Source organism: Cyclopterus lumpus, chromosome 3, assembly GCF_009769545.1.
Source record: "Cyclopterus lumpus isolate fCycLum1 chromosome 3, fCycLum1.pri, whole genome shotgun sequence".
NCBI classification, from domain to species: Eukaryota; Metazoa; Chordata; class Actinopteri; order Perciformes; family Cyclopteridae; genus Cyclopterus; species Cyclopterus lumpus.
The window spans coordinates 6647811-6669037 of record NC_046968.1 but is presented as its reverse complement, the minus strand read 5'-3'; the positions used below and the strand labels follow the sequence as shown (position 1 = coordinate 6669037).

The following is a 21227-nucleotide window of genomic DNA, read 5'->3' as shown; positions in this document are numbered from 1 at the left end:
AATCTTCTGAATCAATCGTATAATTGAGAGGAGCCACACCAAGCAGATATTATGACCGCAAAGGTCAAAGCTATCATCAACAATCCACACGGAAAGGAGCAAGAGGAGGAGGCAGGGGAGCAGAGGACATATGCCATATACAGTATAAAGGGAGGGTTTACACCCACACACAGGAGTTTAAAATGGGGGGTGCTTCAGGGGCTTCCTTGTGTGGTATGTATTGTGGGATTCCTGCTCGGAAGTCTGAGTCAAAATGCCGTTGGAGGTAGATCCTCCAAAAAGGTTTTCTAATGGCAAGACTGTACACCTAAACCCAGCAAGTTGTACTTGCCAGCTAAAAGCCATTTTCCCTGTAGAAGAGAGCATGCATCTACTACCTCCCCCTTGTTATTTGCTATAAATGCAGTACACACAGCGTGTCATCAAATTTGTCCTGCCAAGATCCATGCAGAATATTGACTGTAAAGGTGCAGATGCAACAGAGCGCCTGGAGCCCGATGTTGTACTACACTTCTGTCGCTGGGATGACCCAGCTCAGGCTTTGCTTTCATCTTGGTGATAAAAGTATTTCGCTATAATGCAATACAATTTGTTGATCAAAGCTCTTTTTGCTTTCTACAAATATCGACTTGTTGATAGTCAACGTGAGTCTTATCGATTTCCCCATGGGTACGTTTTTTCTCTGGTTCAGCCTCCTGTGTCAGCCACAAAACAGCAAGAATGGAGCTGGTAGGGATTCAAAGGCAGAGGTACATAGTGTTCGTACCAACAAGTCTGCCATATTGAGTGACAAATTGCGTTGTTTGTAATTATCCATAAGAACAACACATTTTCCCATCTGATGCCACATCTGAAAGGACGGCATAATTTATCGGTTACAAATCACTGTTGGCAAATACATCTGTTTTACAATGTGACTCGGTAATGAATGGAATTGGTATTGGTGGAGAACTTTAACCTGGAAAGCAAAAATTACTAGGGTTTAGGGAAAGATTTGATTTTGGCTAAAAAAATAAGCACTTTGTATAGGTATGAGAAATATGCTGGTTTGGGGGGAAATTACTACTTCGGTACCTTTGTTGTCCACATTGGTACGGTTGTAACAATGTTACCAGAAAACTGTTTGGAAATGGAAAACCGACAGTGGTCTCCCGTATTAAAGCGTGGTGCTTTGTTGGCCCACCCATCCACCCGGACCTCATCTCTACACAGACTTTTTCGCTCTACAAAAACATTGGCTCTCCTCATGCTCAATGTGGCCACTAGAGGGCTTTGTTGCTTGTTCTACAAGCACCCGTCATTTTGGGGCACTTGGACGGATGCTGTCGGGTTGCTTCCTGGAATGCACGCCTCGTTCCTGCTGCATGTGTGTAATTGGCATTTGATTTCATGTGCAATTGTGCAGGAGTGCCACAATGGAGGGGGAGACGGACATATACGTAGAGCAACTGGTCCAACAGATGCTCAAAAGGGAATTAGACGGCAATGAATCCCTTGGTAGTTGCATCCTAATTGTAGGCTACAAACTAGTTTTTGGCAGCACAAAGGCTTTAATGTCCTGTGTAATTGTACTATCAGCTGATGTTGAATCACACGTTGTGCGCTCGATAAGGCGTGTGACGTGTGAAATGTATCTTTCAGACACTACTACAATCTCTTATCCGCAACTGCTTTCAGACTGTATTAAAAATGTGAAAGCCACCCGCTCTGAAGAAACTGGGTCCATACAATCTAAATGTACGACTAACTAACAGATCTTTGTTCTCCTCAAGACCCAAGCCAAGTTCCCATGACTTGCTCACTACCTGCTGATTAAAGTGAAGAGGGTTTAACTTCAGCCAAGGCTCCCTTCAGATGGGCCCAGCTTTACATTGAGCCCAGCTATTCTCATTTTGGTGACGAGCCGCTCCAGAGCTTTTAAAAAAAATGTTTTTACTGATTAATTGATAGCATTAAATCGATCAACATGTTGTTGTTTAATGGTTAAACTGTTAATAAGTGCAATAAGCACTTAGATAGCAGCCAAACTCAGTTTCTAGTTTTCTGCGTCTAAATGCAAGCTGGACCTCCGTTTCTTGTTCAAGGACGCTTTAAACCACTCTCTGGGTAAAGTCTCCCTAATCAATATACAGCCCAGCACAGAATAGGTTACTAAAAAATACAATATAATAAGATAATAGCGCTCAGTTTTTTTTTAAACAACCCATATGTGTGCCAAAGTAATATTTAACAGGATACTCTGGAGAACAAGAACACAATTTCCTCTTTTTTTTAGCATCAAGACTCCCCCAACTCTCCAATCAGATCCCAAATGTCAAATGTCAGCTTCAGTCCACCTCCTCCCGTTATTCCTCCTACAGTCCATAGTGGAGCTGCATAACTGGTTTCAAATCAACGTTTTACCTTTCAAAGTAGACATATGTACCATGGAGACTAACTAATCAGTCATTCAATCAATCTGTCAATAAGTCAGTTAAGCAAACAGTTGACTAGTCTGTCAGACAGCAACCGATCGATCGGTCCGTCAGAATACATATATTCATACATAATGCAGGACTAGGAAGCTGTTGAGCTCTCTTTCTTATGGAAGCCCATTTCCACCACTGTAAGAAAAAAATGAGGATCCTGTAAGTCATAATAATGAGATACTATCATAATAATGAGATACTATCTCATTATAATGAGATACTATCTCATTATTTCGACTTACTATCTCATTATAATGAGATAGTATCTCATTATTATGACTTACAGGATCCTAATTTTTTTCTTACAGTGGCGGAAATGGGCTTCCATACTTCTTCACACTCCATGTGGAGTGTATAACACTGCTGTGGCTAGGAAACAAAGAGTGGTTGATTTGTTGATCAACCACACACAGCTATCACTCCATTGGTTGCCAGCTGCCGTTCCCCAATTGGCAGCGAGCAGTAATCCCAAATTCAAGCCTCAAAATATCCCTTCAGAGAACTATGAGCAACCTCTCAGTCTATTTCCCAAAGGCGACTCAGCTCTGATTTAAGTTGTTCTTTTCTGTGGGGCTATGAGACGGATTCCTCATGGGTATGATGTGGAGTGTGTTCATATACCAACGGCCAGCGGAAAACAATTTCAAGGTTGAGATATTGGAGGATCTGGCAGCATAGAAACAATGGAAAATCCCGGTAGTCTTTTGAACCAGAGCAGCCCAGTGGAAACGTTTGTTGAACCCCGGAATGGAAATGTAATTATTCAACTCAAAACGCAGCATCTCAAATGACAACTTTTGGAAGTATTCAAGATATATTAAAAACCTCCACAGCCAAACGGATATGACACAGAATCTCAACATCCCAACTCACTTCCAGCTGAGCACATTGCTCGTTGCTCGTTCCACCCCACCCTCTCTCTCCCTTTGTTTCCTTCCTCTACTTCACTGCCTGTCCTCTCTTCTAAATTGGCTTTTAAAAATGTATTGATGAATGACTGGCACCTGGCATCGAACAGATGATTGACAGTGCGACAGGCACAGGTTTGATTGGTTTGTACGCACTCAAGATATGAAATGGATAAACAGAGGTGTGGCTCTACTGGAAAATCCAATTTACATATCTGGCAACTGCAGAGCGGTTATGCGCATTGAAAGTTGTGTACTATGACAGTATTGTGTGGAATTAAAAAGGTATGAACCAATAAAGGAGCGCAACAAAAATAAGAAAATAAGCTTTAAGAACACACACATGTATCTCTTTGACCAGAAATAATTGTATGTGTGTGTGTGTACATTTAACTCCACAAGACAGCTTTGTAACCTTCATGTTTAAGTTCATGTTGCCAAGGAGCTGGATTTTCTCTTGCATGATCCCAGTGCAGTGTCCTATCATTACTGCATTCATCTGTCCAGTCTGGGGGAAACTGGAGAAAATCGGCTCCTTGGATTGATGCAGCTGCTTCTTCCTGGCATCTTTCTGACATGTTTCAGAAGGCTTTTTAACGTAACAGGCTGCTGGCTGAAATATTTAACAGTCAGCAAGACACAGAGAGGCCTGCTGGGCAACTGCCAGTGCAACATCCACCTAATCAATCTATATTTCATGGTCATGAATGAATGAAGGACTGGCTTTTCTTTATATAGCATCTTCCTGACGGGAGGGGGACTCTCTAATGACGAGGTGAAGTAAATAAAGTAAGATTTAACAGCAATGAGGTAACTGCAGCTGGAGCTCGCGTAAGCACTCGGTTTTGTTTTCGTTTTTACTCAACCTTTTTTTTTTTTTACCTCAAAAGATAAACCTTGACCTGGACAAAGACTGGAAAGCCTGTTTCAGACTCTGCTGCGACCCCTGTCCTCGCTGATTGTCTCGTCTGGGGGATAGGCGACAGAATGCACACGTCCCTCACCATGTCAGCAGGTATTAAACAATAAAAGGACCGCTGATTCTACTCATGGGTAACCTCTCTAACGGGCATACTGACTTAACAAGAAAATTAGTCGGTTAAAACAAAGAAACCACTGCATTTGTCTTCCTGTAGAAAATTGGGAGTTATAGTCCCTCTTTTGCTCTGGACTATTTCAAGAGAAGAGAGCATTAAAATGAATTCATTTAATTGTCATTCCATGCCTCATTCAGTTTTAACAGCTCTATGTATAAAACACAAAGCATACAACTATATGACATAGTATAGAGCAATAAGAGGTTTAATTGAATACGGTATGTAGCACCGTGCATTGCGGATTTATGTCGCTTGCTGGAGCAGAGAGCGTCTCTCTTTCAGTCTCCTGAGTCATATTTTATAAGTTGACCTGAGGATATGTAATGCTGATTTCGAAAATTACAGATCTGCTCCCTTATGTGTGATCCCACCTATTTCACAACCCTGCGGGGCATTATAAGAAATCCACGGCATGGCTTCCCTAAAGAATATAGTTCCTGGCCTCGCCTCTGGTAGCAAGCACATCATGGCTCAGGTATATCTTGAATGATATGTGAAAACCAAAATGTGGCAGTAATGGGTGGAAATGGGTCTGGTCCCTATACCACAACAGAATGTTTGACTGGTTATTGGTTTGTATCGTGTCTTGATATCCTCTAATCTTTGCATGTTTGGTCCCCCATTAACAAGATCACCACCATGCCAACCATGAAACTCCATCAATACATTACAATGATACCAACAAACATTTATCAATGGGTTAACGCTCCATTTCATTTCACCACTTAGCACACTACTCTGAAATGTTAGTCACTTAGCAAGAGTGACACAAATATGAAGTTGAATTATTGATTAGACGTTCCCCAAAGTTCATGTTTATTATTCCAAGTCCGAACAACATACTTAAATGAATCATTGTATTAATTAAGTATTTTCATATTATGAAGCTGTTTAAATCTTAAATTATGTTTGTATGTACCTGAAGATGACAGTGATCTCATCTGTGCCACAGTGAAGGTCTGAGGAGGAGTACAGAGGGTGGGGGCTCCTTAACCTCATTCCTATTCATGCTAGGTGTCTATGGATTCATGCTTGCAGCTATTTGACATTATTAATGATGACTGACAGTTTCTTGCCGTTTCTCCAGGGAGGAAACTGATCATTGGAGTTGTCTCGTGTCAGCCCTTAATTAAGCAACTCAGGAGATGTATGCTCCTTTTTGGGGGTGAAATCTTTAATATCAATAATATGCCTCTATTATTCCACTCTCTATATATTTATTTTTACTTTGTAAATATTCTCTTTTTTCACTCAATAATCTGTGGGTTTTGTAATTATGATCTTTGACCTTAATAAATTCAACAGGCATGGATTATTGCACTAAGCATTAACAGAAGACGAGCAATTGGCTTTTAATTAAGAAATGTCATTGTTCTAAAGATGCGTATCCTATTGGATCAAATAGAAACCTAAAAATGGCTTTTTATCATGCCAGGGACAACATAAGCTTCAATTCAGAGGCTCGTCGTTTTAATAAAGCTCTGCAATAAAATTCCATTCTACACAAAATTACTGCATCAACTGGAAATGTTGGAGGAGCAGCTATCCCTCCCAGCTCTCCCCGAAGATCAATAGCATTCCTGGCTATGTCACGGAGGGCTCTGGGATCCCACCCTGATCCAACTCCCAAACCATATATCATTCATCACCAGCACGCACAGAGAACACTCGCAGTCAGAGAAGAAGGCTGACCTTTCCCTGCTGGGTACAGCCGATCACAGTAGCTAGAAACATCAACTTGTTCCAAAGGCAATTTCCATCCTACTTAAAGTCACATGTAATGCTGGACTGTGTACTATTTTCCTTCTGACTCTCTGCCTCTATATTTCTCCCGCCTACCCCAGAACACGACTTGAAGATGAGCGGGTCTCAGGCTGAGATCGAGGAGAAGGACTGTCCCCCACCAGAGGAACTGGAGTGTAAAATCTGTTACCAACGCTACAATGCCCACAACCGTAAGCCTAAGATCCTGGACTGCCTGCACCGGGTCTGCGTCCGCTGCCTCGTTAAGATCTTGGACATCGCCGACGGGACGGGCTTCATCTCCTGCCCCTTTTGCCGACACCAGACCGAGGTCACAGAGTACGAGGTGTCAGCCCTCCCCGATGATGCTATCATCATGTCCCACTTGGCAATGCGGGACAAATCCTGGAGCTCCGACCACAATAAGGAGGTGCTCCTGACTCCAACGAGTTTCTCCTCCTCCAGCCCGTCTCACGACTCCTCCAACTGCCTGGTCATCACTATAATGGAAGTGCAGGGGGGCTCACAGCACTCCCCGGGCCGAAACGGCAGCTCTGACGTCTACGCCGAGCAGAGCCTGGACTCGGTGTCAATGGGCTCCAATGGGCCGGTTGATCAGGACGCCCTGTCCAAGTTCTGTAATCATGTCCCGCGCATCCTGGTCTGGCTGCTGGGTTTCTTATACTTTGGCTCACTGCCTCTAGGAATTTACTTGTTGGTGATCCAGAGAGTGACACTGGGCATTGTGTGTGTTAGCTTGGTGCCATCGAGCCTGACAGTTTGCCTGGTCTACGGGTTCTGCCAGTGCCTGTGCCAGGGCCTGTGTGACTGTTCCTCCAGGGGCTGATGGGATGGGACGGGATAAAGTCAGCTGCAGTAAACAGGTATTTGATGTGTTTTACCCAAAGGGGAAGATGATGCGCTTTCCGACACAGACATAACAAATAATTGGCCAGTACAGAGACCTCAGGCCGCCTTCAGTCTTGGTCCGGTGCAACCCGTTTGGCCAACAGGAACAGAGCCCCCGACAAGATGTGTTGGTTGGAGCAGCGCCTCTACCTACATTTCTGTAATGTATTTCTGTAACCCATATTCGTTCTGTGCTGTGTATGAATTAGTTCGACATAACATTTGAGAGCAGATCCATAACTTTTGACTGACTTAATGACAGCACTGATAGAGTCCTTGGCCCTCATTTATCAACACTGTGTGCTGCCGAAAAATTGTGCATGCAATCGTTTTCAAGTGACACGTGGGATTAACATTAACAGTATTAACTTGGCTCTCCCAAGATGTTCCTTGGCTGATTAACCAATGAGTTTCAGCATTAATGGATAATTGTGAGTTCCCAATGACAAAAAGGGACGGAAATCAAAGTTTGGACACCAGTTAAAATCAAAAGGACACCAATTACTTTTTAGTGAGTGTTATTTAGGTCCATACTCTAGCATTCATGGCACTAGATGTTACCAAATATTTCTTCCTCGGTGCTCATTGGGATACTGGTCTTACCATCAGCTCATAAAACAATGCATGGAGGAAACGCATCGGTTCACTGGCATCTATCGGCTGAAGCTGTTGGTGTACTGCCGGTCTGTCTTTATATCCTGGTTGAAACACGACTCTTCCAGAAGAATGTAGTTGACAGGTCATGAATGAGCAACTGCAAAAATAGCGCTTTTCCAATTTCAGTGTACTGTTAACCAATGCACGGAATATTACAGGAAAAGGCTGAATGCATGTTAGTATGCAATGCACATCTCAGTGTAGACTAAACACAAATACAAATTACCAAATCAACTTTGAATTGGCCATAGTATTTTATGTCTTACCTATTTTACTGTCACAGCAATGGCTTTGGTCATACATGTGATGAGGTCGTCAGCATTGCTTTTTGAATGTGCCCTGCTCCTCTTCCTCTCTCTATCTATCATTGCGTTGAATGGATTTAGCACATTAGAGGCATAAACCAGACTCATATCTCAGGTTTTTTGATAGTCTTCGAATGTTAAGCAACAACCTACCCATTCAGTTCCTTGTCTGATTGAAAATAGCACCGGCTGCTCTGTCAGATTGTGTGCTACTGGTTGTAAAACACTACAAAAAGGTAGAGTTTATGGCTATGGGAGTCCTTCACGCTGTAAGTCACATCCTGCCATACTTAAGCCATGTGGATTTGTTGTTGTGTGGCACCTCAAGGTTGTGTGCATTATTCATGTGGCATCTTGGTTGTTCTTTTGCATGTAAGGCAAACACTCCCCTACGTATCACCATCCCGGCATATGGATTTCAGGAAGAAAGGGAACAATAAACTACGACGCTGTTTTAACGATTCTCATCATGTATAACTAGTTTTACATTTAGTTTCACATGTATGTAGAGAGAACGTTTTTATTTTTGATTAAAGCTTCGTCTGTGGGTTTCTAAAAAGTAGTTTGCCTTATAGCTCTGTGACAAAAAACACACATTTCAGTGTGTTAGATTCTCCGGAGACTTCTTGAGCTGCTGCAGTCGTACCCAGCAACGGGTGACATTTCCAGCACCACAAAAAAAAAGGTTAAGACTATAAATTGAGTGTTTCATTATGTAAGTGGAACTTTCTGTTCCTGAGCACGGTGTTTTATGAATTCACACTACTTTTGGGTGCCAACTTTCTTGTGCTCATTCTACATTGTACTCGTAGGAGTCCACCTTTTCTGTGCAATGTTGATACCTGAGGGCCCTGGGCTGTAAGAATGTTGATAGAAATAAACACACTTCAGGTAATTATATTCCTCATCAAAATGGATATGTCAAATTTGGGGGGGGAAAGGTTAATTTTGTACTAAACCCTTCCTCTACAGTTCAATGTCCAGTTAGTCCTCTCCATTCTCTGATGAGTGGTTCTACATTTTCTCTTCTTACCTTTCCTTTGTCAACTTCTTCCTCTCACTGTTCTTCTAGCTGTCTCTGTAGCCACTCCCTCCATGTTTTCCTGTGTTTCTTCTATGATCTACAGACTGCAGCTCTCAGCTTAGTGCCACACTTCTGATTACAGAAGCTACTAGACAATGAAATAAATGGAGAATTATTTTCTATATGTTGCGTCTGTACTTATTTCTATGTCTGCTGCCTGCCTATTTAGTTCATAACCATCAACATCGCTGTCAGCGCATGTTGATCTTGCAAAGTGTGTCCCATCAACCTCAACAAGCATGATGCTGTTGTTGTACTTTAAACCAATTAAATCACAAAGCTAGGGGGGCATTTTAATCTCCGGGCATTTTAATCTCCAGGCCACTAAATTTGTATAAGTCGATTGATTCTTCAAACCGTCACGAGACTGATGAGATAAGATCTGGCTGCACAAGATTTGAAGTGTTTCAAAGCGAGAGACAACAAAAGAACAATTTCTTTCACGCATAATGATGGTATTTCTAACTCAAAAAAGATGGATCGGCCTCTTGTTTTAGTTTTTTTTCAGGTCAATAACAGTCATAGATAATAAAGCAAAGTGATTAGGCTGATTTATACAGTACAACCAGCTAGAGACGGACTAGATTAGGAGCAAAAGAAAAAGAAAACAAAGGAAATTAGAGCCGAGAGACATCGACGGCAGGTCAGACAGTAGAAAGAAGATTTCATTTTCTGCCTGAGTGGGCAGAGCAGTAGCACAGTGCTCGTCAGTGGAGTGTTTGCACTGCCGGTTGTGCTGGCTGACATCTACAGGACCCTGCTTTCATCTTTCTGAGTGGCAGGTTACTTTTTTCTTTTCTTTTTTTAAACCTCCTCCCCCTCATCTGGGATATAAGGTACAGATATAAGAGGACACTGGATATAAGACATATAAGATATACCACAGACCTCACCTAACTGTCATCAGTTTGCATGTGGACTCTGTCTCTCTTTAAATTACACAATGTTTCCAGTAGAAGTGTAGTTTGTCAAGGACAAGATGTGAAGATAAAGAATCTTTGGGAATACAACTCATTTCCTGGGTTTCAGCTTTCAAATAGCAGCCAAAAAGTGGAAGAATCCTTAATTTCTTCAATTATTCACAAACACTAAAGATGAGGTCAGGGGTCACAACACCCTGACAATAGAAGGGGCAAACATCAATGCAATCCTATGATTATGTGAGATCACTGCGAAGGGTCCTGGGAAAGAAATGCTAACTAAGCGCGGAGGAGGATTTTGATTGGGAAGAAAAGTCCCCCGCTAGCATCAAGCAGCACGGTTCACGCAAACCTTTGACCTGGCTATATTTATACACGCATTCACTAAAATATTAAAAAATTTCAGGTGTTTCGAGGAGATGGAGGAGCATGAATTTGAATTACACATGAATAATGTAGTCGCAATCTGCCTTTTCTCTTTATAGCACACACTTAACACACAGTCCTTATCTTTTCAATTCATAAGGAGGCAACATGCACTCCAATCATCGAAGCTTGATAAGAATCAAATGAGAGCGAGAGGTTTTGGCTGGTCACTCATAAGAAAGCTGTGGGGATGTGGTAGCATTTCAGATTGGTGTGAAATGTGAGAGCCATAACATGTTAATGTTGTGGACTATAGTCAAATCTGATGGGAAAATGCTGCATCTGGTGCTTCAAACCAAACCAAAATCATTTGGATTTAATTATATACATGAGATTGACAGATGGAGTGTTAATGGATACATTATTTTTGCAAACAATGTTAGAAAAAAAAGAGATATTTTAACCTTCCTCACTGACATAACTGACTCATGTTGTGGTATGTTTTTCCAAAGCAGCACATTCATGCATGTTTTCCCATTATGGAAATGTGCCTGGTTATTTGGTTATTAAACTCCACCACCATGATGCAGATATATGAATGACTAGTTATGAATAGTCATTTTAACATAATGTGGACATAACGTTCTTTTTTATTTACGGGACGTTCACAGCCTTCCTGTATGTCCTGTGGAATTAATAGATAATCCCATTAATGTGCTTGTTTTAGTGTGTTCATCTGATAAGGAAAACCCAGATTGTCGAAAAAAATGATGGGCTAGATCCCATGTTATGTAGGACTATTGTCATATAAATACTTGGGATTCTTAATTGATGATTCTCTCTCTTTTAAACCTCACATTCAGCAACTTGTGAAGAAGTTGAAGTTGAGGCTGGGTTTCTATTTAAATAATAAGTCTTGCTTTTCTTTTGATGTTAAAAAGAGACTTGTTGCTGCTACTTTTATGTCTGTGATGGATTATGGTGATGTTTTATATATGCATGCATCTTCTTGATGTCTTCACTCCTAAGATACTGTCTACCATGGAGCATTGAGGTTCATAACCAATCTTAAGGCTCTTACTCACCATTGCTCCCTGTATGGGCTGGTTGGACTGCATTGTCCACCCGTAGACTGAATCTTTGGCATGTCCTTATTTATAAGGCAATTCTTAACGTACTTCCATCTTATCTATGTATGTTAATTCATCAGAAAAATGCTGGAAGCTACCGTCTTCGCTCTGACCCATGAGCAAGGCCTCCTCTTGCTATCTGTCCCTAACGTCCGTCTGGAAATGGGAAAAAGGGCTTTTAGCTTTGCTGCTCCTGCGGTTTGGAATTTGCTGCAGACTGATTTGGGTCAACGGGAGCCGGTCTCTTTAGGTGGTTTTAAAAAGAGATTGAAAGAGTTGGAGGAAGGTTCATCTGGTTGTAGATGTTTTTCTGACTGAGGTATGTGCACCTGTGGTGAACTGGGATATAATGACTTGAGTCTTAGTTTTACTAATTTCTTTTATTGTCTGTCACTGTTTTATGTTGTATGTCGGAAACTTTGTTAAATGTGCCTTTGCTGTCTTGGCCAGGACACTCTTGTAAAGGAGATGTTTTATCTTAATGAGGCTTTTCCTGGTTAAATACATTTTAAATAAATAAAAATGTTAAAAAACAATATAGCATAAAAGTAAGATATCAGTCTAATCATATATACAAGCAAAAGAAGGCAGAGGATCAAAGAATGACAAGATGTTTAGACTCTAGAGCAGTGCAAATGTCCTCCTTGCCATGCCTGTAAATTATTACATTATTAACTATGAAAATAACACATTAATCAATAATGACAAGAATCTTCAGGAGTTAGTTTATAATGAAGCACTTCCTGACGATGCATGACTCGTTTATTGAGTTGTAGCTGATCTATGACAGTAAATCTAACTAAAGTGGATGGAGTGTTTATCGGATTGACTTCACGCATGGTGGGTGTATAGATGAGGACTCGGGCTTTTGGGATTAATGGTTCTCAAAAAAGCTGCAACTTTCAAATGAGCACATTTTGAACGGGCACTGCAATAGTGGTTCATAACTTAAAACAATGCCTGTGTTATTTACAGCTCCAGTATAACCACTGCAGCACCTTGAAGGAGAAGTAACTGTACACCTTTAAGTGTTATCCTTTGTTAATATCTTGTTTTGCTGTCAGAGAATGAGGGAGTAGTCTAAGGTAATAGTACCTGTAAACATTTCTTTAGCAAGCTCTAGGCAATGAGTTAAATCAATCAAAGGAGGGAACTGGAAGAATCGCATATTTCTTCAATTAATCACAAACACTGAAGATGATGATGCTTACGATAGCACAGTGGTGAAAAGAGTACTCAGAACAACAACCACAGAGTAAAAATGCTCTGATAGACCTACAAGTAGGCTAAATGTTCTGCATTCAAAATCTTAGTGCAGTACTTGAGTGGCCTAAATGTACCTAGCTTCATTTCACCACTGCTAGGGCACAACATTGTAGCCTCTTTATTTTTTTCTCAAATTTCCAGGGGAGCATGTACCAGGACCCCACTCGAGAGTCAACCACCACAGACTCACACAATCCTGTAGGAAGCACTGAATACAATCTAAAATGAGGAAGGGAATTATTTTCCATCAATTACCATCACACACACACACACACACACACATCTCGCTTTCTCTCTGGGCTGTTGCTATAGATACACAAATAAAATTGTCAGCCCCACTGAGATGTTTTTCCCTGATGTGGCTTGAATGACAAGAGCTGCTGACAGCTGGAACACAGAGCACTGGCCGTGGAGCAAGGGCTAATACTGCCAGACGAATGCCATGTTCACCTTTGGCATGACAAATGAACCAATCATGACAGGCTGTACAAATTGGTGTTGCAGCACACCAATCATCACAGCGGTTAGATTCAAACTATGACGGCATTTAGACAGATGTAGAAACGGTTGCCATGGTGATTTGTTGGAATTGTCTGAGTGTTTGGGGGTTTTTTTCCCTCAGAAAATAGATGTAATCCATGCAGTTGTTGTCACAAAACGGATTAGGAGAAAAAAGTTGTTTTAATTAATACATAATGAGGTGATAATAAACATGACAAATGAACAAATCTTGCATTCCTTTTCTTTTGTATATTATCGCTATGGCAGGTCTGAACAAAGTGGCGACAAACATCTTTTACTAGAAATCAATTAAGTTATTGGCTGCATTTGAAGCAGGAAGTAATACATCCAATCACAGTAATTATCAGACAATAATCAGACAATACACAGGCAATTTAGTGGTATCCGCACAGTTGTGGTCTTGACCGTTTTTTAAGTAAGTCTCTTTGTCTGAGAACAGGACAGAGCAAAAGTGAGGCCAAGACGAGACCTTCAGAAAGGGGTTTCGAGTCGTACGACGCTGGAATCAGCAGCAGACATCAAACAGTAATGAGCTGCAGGAATACAGCACATGTAGCATCGTTGCCACGGATACAAGCAGGTAAGCACCATAGCTACTGTAAGAAAACTATGTTTAGGGGTTCAGGGAGCGGCGCGTTTGGGATTTGGGACGCTGCCTTTGCGTTTCTCCTATACGTGTTGCCTGGGGTGCACAAGCAGTGGGCGGGACTAGACTGAGAATTGCGACGTCTCAACCCGGAGAAACCTTGCTCTATTGTCAATAAAACGCTTATACATATCCTTTCAAGTTGAACTAATTCTTGATTGGTTGGTCGGGAAATTCTGTAAACAATTAATTAAAGAAGATGTTGTAAAAACAGTGATGGTGAAGTTTTAGAAGGAGATGTTAAGTGTATGAAGATGAGAAAAGAACAGAGGGAAAAAATGACAAAGAAATGTGAAAATTAAAGAACAAATAACTTCAGACATCACAACCACAGCCAGAGCCCAGTCCGGAACCTCTCCCTCCTCCCTATCCTTCATCCTCAGCCTCAACAGAATTCGCACAACTCGCCATCAGTCCAGAGACTCCAGGCGGTCTCTCTTTGGAACACTGGCCTACCTGACGAGCCCCGCACACACCAGAACCAGTAATATGTGTGAAATACCATTCAACCGTAATGATCCCAGTGTTGATAGTTTACAGATTATCAAAAGAAAACGCTGAGTAGGCTGGTAACGGTGTGCTTTAGCAGAAACAAAAGCATCAGCTGCGCATGCAGCAACGCTGTCACAGAGCAAACGGCAAAACAAAAGGAAAACAAAATGCAGAAGTCAATTTTGTTGATAATCATGATGATGAAGATGATGTGTTTGAACCCGCCTATGAAATGTGAATAAGATGTGTATTTACCTTCGAAGACAATCAAAGACTTGAGGCTTCTGAGGGCATGGAGGACGAGGTCGAGGAGGAGGAGGAGGAGGAGGAGGAGGAGGAGGACAATTCAAGAGGAGAGATGGTGCCTGCTAAAGGACTGCAGGCAGAGGAGGGACGTAGAGGGGAGAGAGGAGAGGAGATGGACGGCAGGGCTGAACACATCACCCACACTGATAGCACAGGACACACACACACACACACACACACACACATCCTGATATGCAGGCACAGACTGTTAATGCAGGAGGAAATAGAAGGATGTGAAGGGACTTTTTTGTGTGTTTGCAGAGCATGCAAATCTGTCATTATAGCATCTGAAGATAGAAAACATATTACTGCTATCTATGATAAATGGAATATTTACAGCCTACGGTTTTTACAAGAAAAAAAAAAAAAGAAGAACAAAATAATCCTTAAATTCAGCAGGGACCGACTAGAGGCAAATAACCAGAGCCATAATATCTATTCCAATACATTTGCATTTCAAATAAAAAAGTTTCACTGCTCCCAAAACCTACAATCAGCAGGGTTTATTGAACGAGTAAATGGCACAATAAAATGCAATGTTTGGCTCCGGTAATGTTTAGTATGCAGATATTGCCTAACAGTTTGTTAACCGTTTGTTAGCCAGGATGAGTACATGGGAGAGAACACAGCATCATCATATCAAGAAAGTCAAAAAGAAAGGAGATTACCTCTTCTGTTCTCCCCCACTCAGACCGGGTCTAAACCAGTCAAGATCGTAAAAGGAGAGTTGGGTCCTAATTTAGGTCGTAAAGCAAAAGACCTGGAATGCATCAAGGGGGGAAGGGGAAGGGCCCTTTCAAGCACACTAACTGCTGTCTGCATGGCAGAGAGAGCATCTCGGATTCAACTCACCCACTGCATGAAGGTACATCAGTCCTCTACTGAAAACTGCGTCACTGATAAACAAATACCCGTCTCCTGAAACCAATATGGACACCTGTCTCAACCCCAGTGAAGAAACCAACAACAATCGGAGGCCTAGGGAGTGCCTGTGAAGGGGAGCTCAGTGCTGAGTTTGAAAGTAGAAACTAGATAACCATTGAATATGGCACCACCTGGACCGAGGCCAGGAACAATTTCCGTTGCGACTCTCACCATACGATGAACCGACTGGCTTTAAATGTGTCCGACAGCGGTTCTCCTCCGCCGAACTGCTGAGTAACAAGAATTGTGCCGCTTTATATTCCGGTATAGTGCTGACCCATTGCCCCCTGTTTCTCACCCCATGCAGAAATCATACCTGTTTTACTAGGTACTGTGCTGAGGGAACTCTGAAGTGGTGCAATGAGACGTTTGATATTACACAGACGACTGATGGGTAAGAGAAATCGTGGTTTAAACACCAGACTGCAGCCAGAGCTGACACCTGGTGGTCCTGAGGTAAGAGGCTTCTGTCAAAACTTTCAAAACAGTGAAATGGCACATGAGCTGATATTGCCTTTCTATGGATGGCATTGCAATGCAAGCAAGCCGCCCGGGAAGTGGTTCACCACAGAACCAGCAGACAGCTGACCACAACATCAGGAAGCTTCAGTCCGTCTGTCTATAGTGATGCCATCGTAGTATCCAGGGGAGTGCCAGATAGATATGGGGCTTGAAATCAAATTGAGACACGTTTTGAATCAGTACGGTTTTGGTGGGCGACAATAAACAAAAGTGTCTACTGGATCAATGGCATAAATTAAAACGACAACGATGTGTTCATTATACCCGTGATGCAATAGAAGGCCTTGCATGGACAAAACCAGCCTCATGGCTTGGCAAAATAGAATGGCCTTAGACCTTAGCATTTCTGTCCATAATAACCAAAACGTTGGGTTGTCACTACAGTCTTGATCCTGTGTGGATGCTGCTGCATCCCCTGCATCCGCGGACTCCTCCTCAGGGAGCTCTCCTGAGGAAGGCCGAACACGACACTACTCGCAGTCGCAGTGTCACAGAGATGCTCAAGAGATCAATGGGCCAAAGTCAAAGAGACACACGCAGCAACACTGTTGTCATTGCTGGTGATTCCACACTTTATTAAACATAGGAAAATGAAGAGCTAGAAAGTCAATGAGTGTTTGTCAATTCATGCATTCTGAGTGGTGGAGTCAGATAGTAGATGGATTATCAAGTGCAGTGGAGTGGGCCGATCGATGGGAAATAGATTGGAGCGTTATCTTGGACGAAGTTGACTTCAGATAAAATGCTGCGTTCAAGTGTGGAATGTTGAGGCACAGCTGAGCCAAAGATGTAGCCTCACATGCTACTCCGACATCAGGGGTTAAAATCAGATTAACCTGCCTGGGGTAGTTTCCGGGGTATAGGTCCGTGGCAACGATGGTCGTGTGAAAGTGATGTTTTGAATAAAGGAACTTACTTTGACTTCTTCCTGTAGTTTTCCTAATCGTATTGTGCCATTCAGGATCCTGCTGACAAATCCCTGCTTTTCCTGCTGAAGAACGGAAGCCTGGGAAGGTAGAGAAGGAAGACAGGGGGTTACTGATCTAAAACAGGAACACAAAGGGGACACACACACACACACACACACACACACACACAATTGGATGGAGGAAGTACGGGATTATGGGAGGGATGATGAAGGAAGAGAAGGAAAGAGAATTGAAACTGTTGCCAATCAACAGTAGTCCGGTGTGAGCTATACAAACACTACCGCAAAGTATCCTTATTTTACATTAATAGAACCAATCAAAGTTTGTAGGTGTGCAGAAAAATAAGAAGGATACGAAAAGGATACAAATACAATACATCATTAAAACAATGGTGAAACATCTGTCAGCCTACAAAGCACAGCTAGTGCATCATGAAAGAACTTTAACTCAAGCTTGTGCTGTAAAATGAAATGGATGCACATTACAATTGAAACAAAATGAAAGATGTTTTGTATTGTGCCGAGAACATCAGATCGTGTCTTGGATATTAACATAAACGCAGTAATCCTGAAGGTCACAGCCAGACAATGAAGGCGACCATGATTGTCCTTCACTTGAAGAGCCAGTCCTCTTCAAATCTGCTCCTAGAAACAGACGCTCCTAATGTAATCTCGCCACAATAATATATTTACTGTGCGCATGCACAGACACACACATTAATCGTAGTCACTCTGTTTTCTTCCAGACAAATTGGTTCTTGTTATCTTTAGACCTGTTACCTCTAATATGGTGTCAGTCTGACCTTCCACACATGATGGGCTCTGGCTTTTCCTCTAAAAAGCCGGCCATGGCAGAGTCCCTGAATCTATTAACATTTACCAGAAATGTACCTTTCTCAGTTCCTCTGCCACACACTCGGCCAACCGAGCCAAGTTCTATTTGTTTCAGATTAGCAGGTATTTGTTTTTTGGTTTGTCATAGCTTTGACCATATGTTCTATTCTCTATATATTCATCTACTAACATGGCAGAGCAACTCCTTTGCCATGGTATAATTATACCCACAAAAAAGACTCTTCCAGTTCAGTACCAAGGCTGTGGGAGAACAAAAAGTCCTATTAAAAGAATATAAGTCTTTTGTTCATCAGTACAATGCTCAACAGTGAGAAAATGACATGTTCTTACATGCTAACTTTTCTATGATTTCATGCCTGATTATTTCTTGCTGAATACACTCAGTAGAGTACAGATGTCAGCCAGAACTCAGCACCGAGGAGCTGTTTCCTCAAGACTCTATTCTTTCATAAATAATGAAGCGCTTGACCCTGGACCAAGATTACACGGGTGCTTTTCCTTCTGGGACGTGCCACAATGTCTGCTGTGGTGAAAGTGTCCATTGCAAGCACAGGTAAGTACATTCTGTGCCATGTTTAATCCGTCCCACTTATCATATTCCCCGGCCTTATTTGCGGTATCATCCTGACTCACAGCTGTGCTGACATGGAGAGTGCCCTCAGGAGGCAAGGGAATGCTAAATGACAAACACACAAAAACAAAAGGTTCCTGAGATCTTTGAGGACCCTCTGCCCTCTGCCCTCTGCCCTCTGCCCTCTGCCCTCTGCCTCTGCCTCTGCCTCTGCTGACCAACCGCCATCAGCCACATGCTGCACGGCTGCTCCGTGTTACTCAATAGCCTAAACTGATTCATACAGCGTTGAGTTTCCATTTGACTATTTGTGAATATGGAACACTGCAACCAATCCAATATAACAAAGTTAATATAGTATAAAACAGTGCAGTAGAATATAGGGTGGTATATAAAATATAAATTGAAGTCACTACACTTAACATTTCCATACTACTTTATGCTAAACTATTTATGACTTTATGTATGTTCTTATATTCATATATTAATACAGACAAACACTAAGTATCATTACTCAATCATATTATGTATTATACAGTGTTATAGTAGATGACATCTCACTCTTGACTGACTTTGCATCTACAAATCACAACACTATGTATTGCACCATTAGCTGAAGTACAACACTGGGTATATATAATTGTTTTAATCTATATTCTGTTTTCTTTTTATCTCTACTGAATTTCCCCCCGGGGGATCAATACCGTCTTGAATTAAATGGATACAAAAATGTTGGTTAGCCTTTGGAGGCAAATACATTTCTGGGATTCAGGTTTTTAAGGCTAAATCGTCGTCTAGACGATAGCAGGTGGGTTTGCGAGATTGTTTACCTCCATGCAACCAAAGTTTTCTCAAACATGATTGTAGTCTGAGTAGCACTGACCCAGCAGGAACCAGAATGCTTCTGAAACCCAAACCTTGTTCCACTGCATTCATATGCAGCTATCAGTGTCTGAATTATCATGTGTAATACCTAAACCTTCTGCAGTGTCAAAAGTCCAAAGTGTAGTCCCTTGTTTCCCTGCAGTCATAGAGGTGTCAGGGACATCACTTGTACGTACACACACAGGCTCACTAGGGTGTCAGCAGCGCTGCTACTCCACGTGAATCATGTGTACTATGGGATGTACAAAATCTTTCAACACGATCAGTAGCATTGGTTGTACCATTTGTAATAGTTGGTCTCTCTCCAGGGAAATGTGCTCAGCCACAGAAATGACAGCTCCCATGTATTGCCGAGTCTTTTCCTCTTTCAACACGCACTCTTCCTTCTGTCTCTTCAATACACTCATCCTCCTCTCAGCTTTCCTGGACGATGGAGAGACGGGAGAGAAAGAAGATTTTAAAGAAAACAGATGGGGGGAGGGGGGGGGGGGAAACAATGAGACAAAAAAAGAAAAGGAGGATGGCAACAAAGAAAAATAGGAGGAAGAATAAAGTGGCAATTGAAGAACGCTGGTGGAAAAAATGTCTCAGGGGTTAAGGGAAACACACAGGGCAGATAGAACGGTTGAAAACCAGGAATACAATACAAAGAGTTAACTGGATGATATCTGGAGACCCTGCCTCCATGACACTGTTGGCTCATCAAACACCTTCTCACAATCTTCACACTTCCACAATAATCTCAGCCCAGGGTCTGCAGGGAGCAGAGGATGGTGGCAGAGACCAGAATACATTTTAAAACAGATGTAATCCCTGACCAAAATAAATGATGTACTGTTGGAAAATAACCTGATGTGAACTATGGTAAGATGGGAAATGCTGTTGAAAAGTCACTCGGGCAACTTCTGCTTATGTCTGTACAGATTGTTAAATACCTCTAAGACGTCATTTTGGTTGTACTTTTTGGGTGGAAGGGGGATTTTTTTTTTTTTTTATAACATGGGATAAAACACTGTACAAAAAAGAGGTTGTGAGCATGCCTCTAGTTCTCACACACCGTTGACCTTCCCAGAAACCAGAGATCAAGCTACCAGCTCAAATCTCACTTCAGCATAAAGGGAGAGTGCTAATTAGCTAAATTGGATTTAGTGGTTGGCGATTTGATTTAAGGATGTCTTCATGGGATTCTTTTTTTTCCCTTTTTAGTTCAACTAAACTCTCTGGGTCACACTTTAATTCAATAATTATGAGGTAAAATTGTACAACCATTTTATGCCCTGCAAACCCACATTTTATTTTTTTCCGCCTGTCGAGGTTAAAGTCGAACAGAAACGAATGGGAGGTCACTAAACTCCATGTACTCATGAGAATAATTGAGGCGTGAGTTTCCATGTCTTAATAGGTGCAACACAATTAACAAGAGGGTCTATCCAACAGTTTGTACACTCCTGAGGAGCAAAATAAGCAAAAACACCTGTGTGGGTGGACAATAGGTGTGAAGGGAATTTAAATGCTTCTATGTTTACAATGTAATAAAAACAAACAGTGTATATATTCCATTGCTTTGGGCTGAATAAGATAATAAAACATGCAAATGATATTATCTGGCCTATTATTGACTGCACACTTTAGTCTCATCAACAGCATTAGTAGCAAGAGCAGTATTAATGGGGACAGTAGCAGTACACTGTCAAAATAAAGCGTCAAACATTTCTTTGAGGAG

The 21227-nt window shown here is 41.8% G+C and overlaps 2 protein-coding genes across 2 annotated transcripts in view; one reads left to right on the top strand and one right to left on the bottom strand.

Moving 5' to 3' along the window:
• Window positions 1-21227, bottom strand: part of cep89 (centrosomal protein 89) — a 53560-nt gene that overhangs the window by 19262 nt on the left and 13071 nt on the right. Inside the window, exons 15-16 of the mRNA XM_034529569.1 lie at window positions 19786-19927; window positions 17182-17271 (exon numbers count right to left, since the gene is read on the bottom strand). Of these exons, the coding sequence (XP_034385460.1) occupies window positions 17182-17271; window positions 19786-19927 (232 nt within the window). The remainder of the gene's footprint in view (window positions 1-17181; window positions 17272-19785; window positions 19928-21227) is intronic.
• On the top strand, window positions 666-7063 carry zgc:165481 (uncharacterized protein LOC100073327 homolog). Its single transcript, XM_034557559.1, has 2 exons — window positions 666-669; window positions 6318-7063. Exons 1-2 carry the CDS (start codon window positions 666-668, stop codon window positions 7061-7063), a joined length of 750 nt encoding a protein of 249 aa, XP_034413450.1.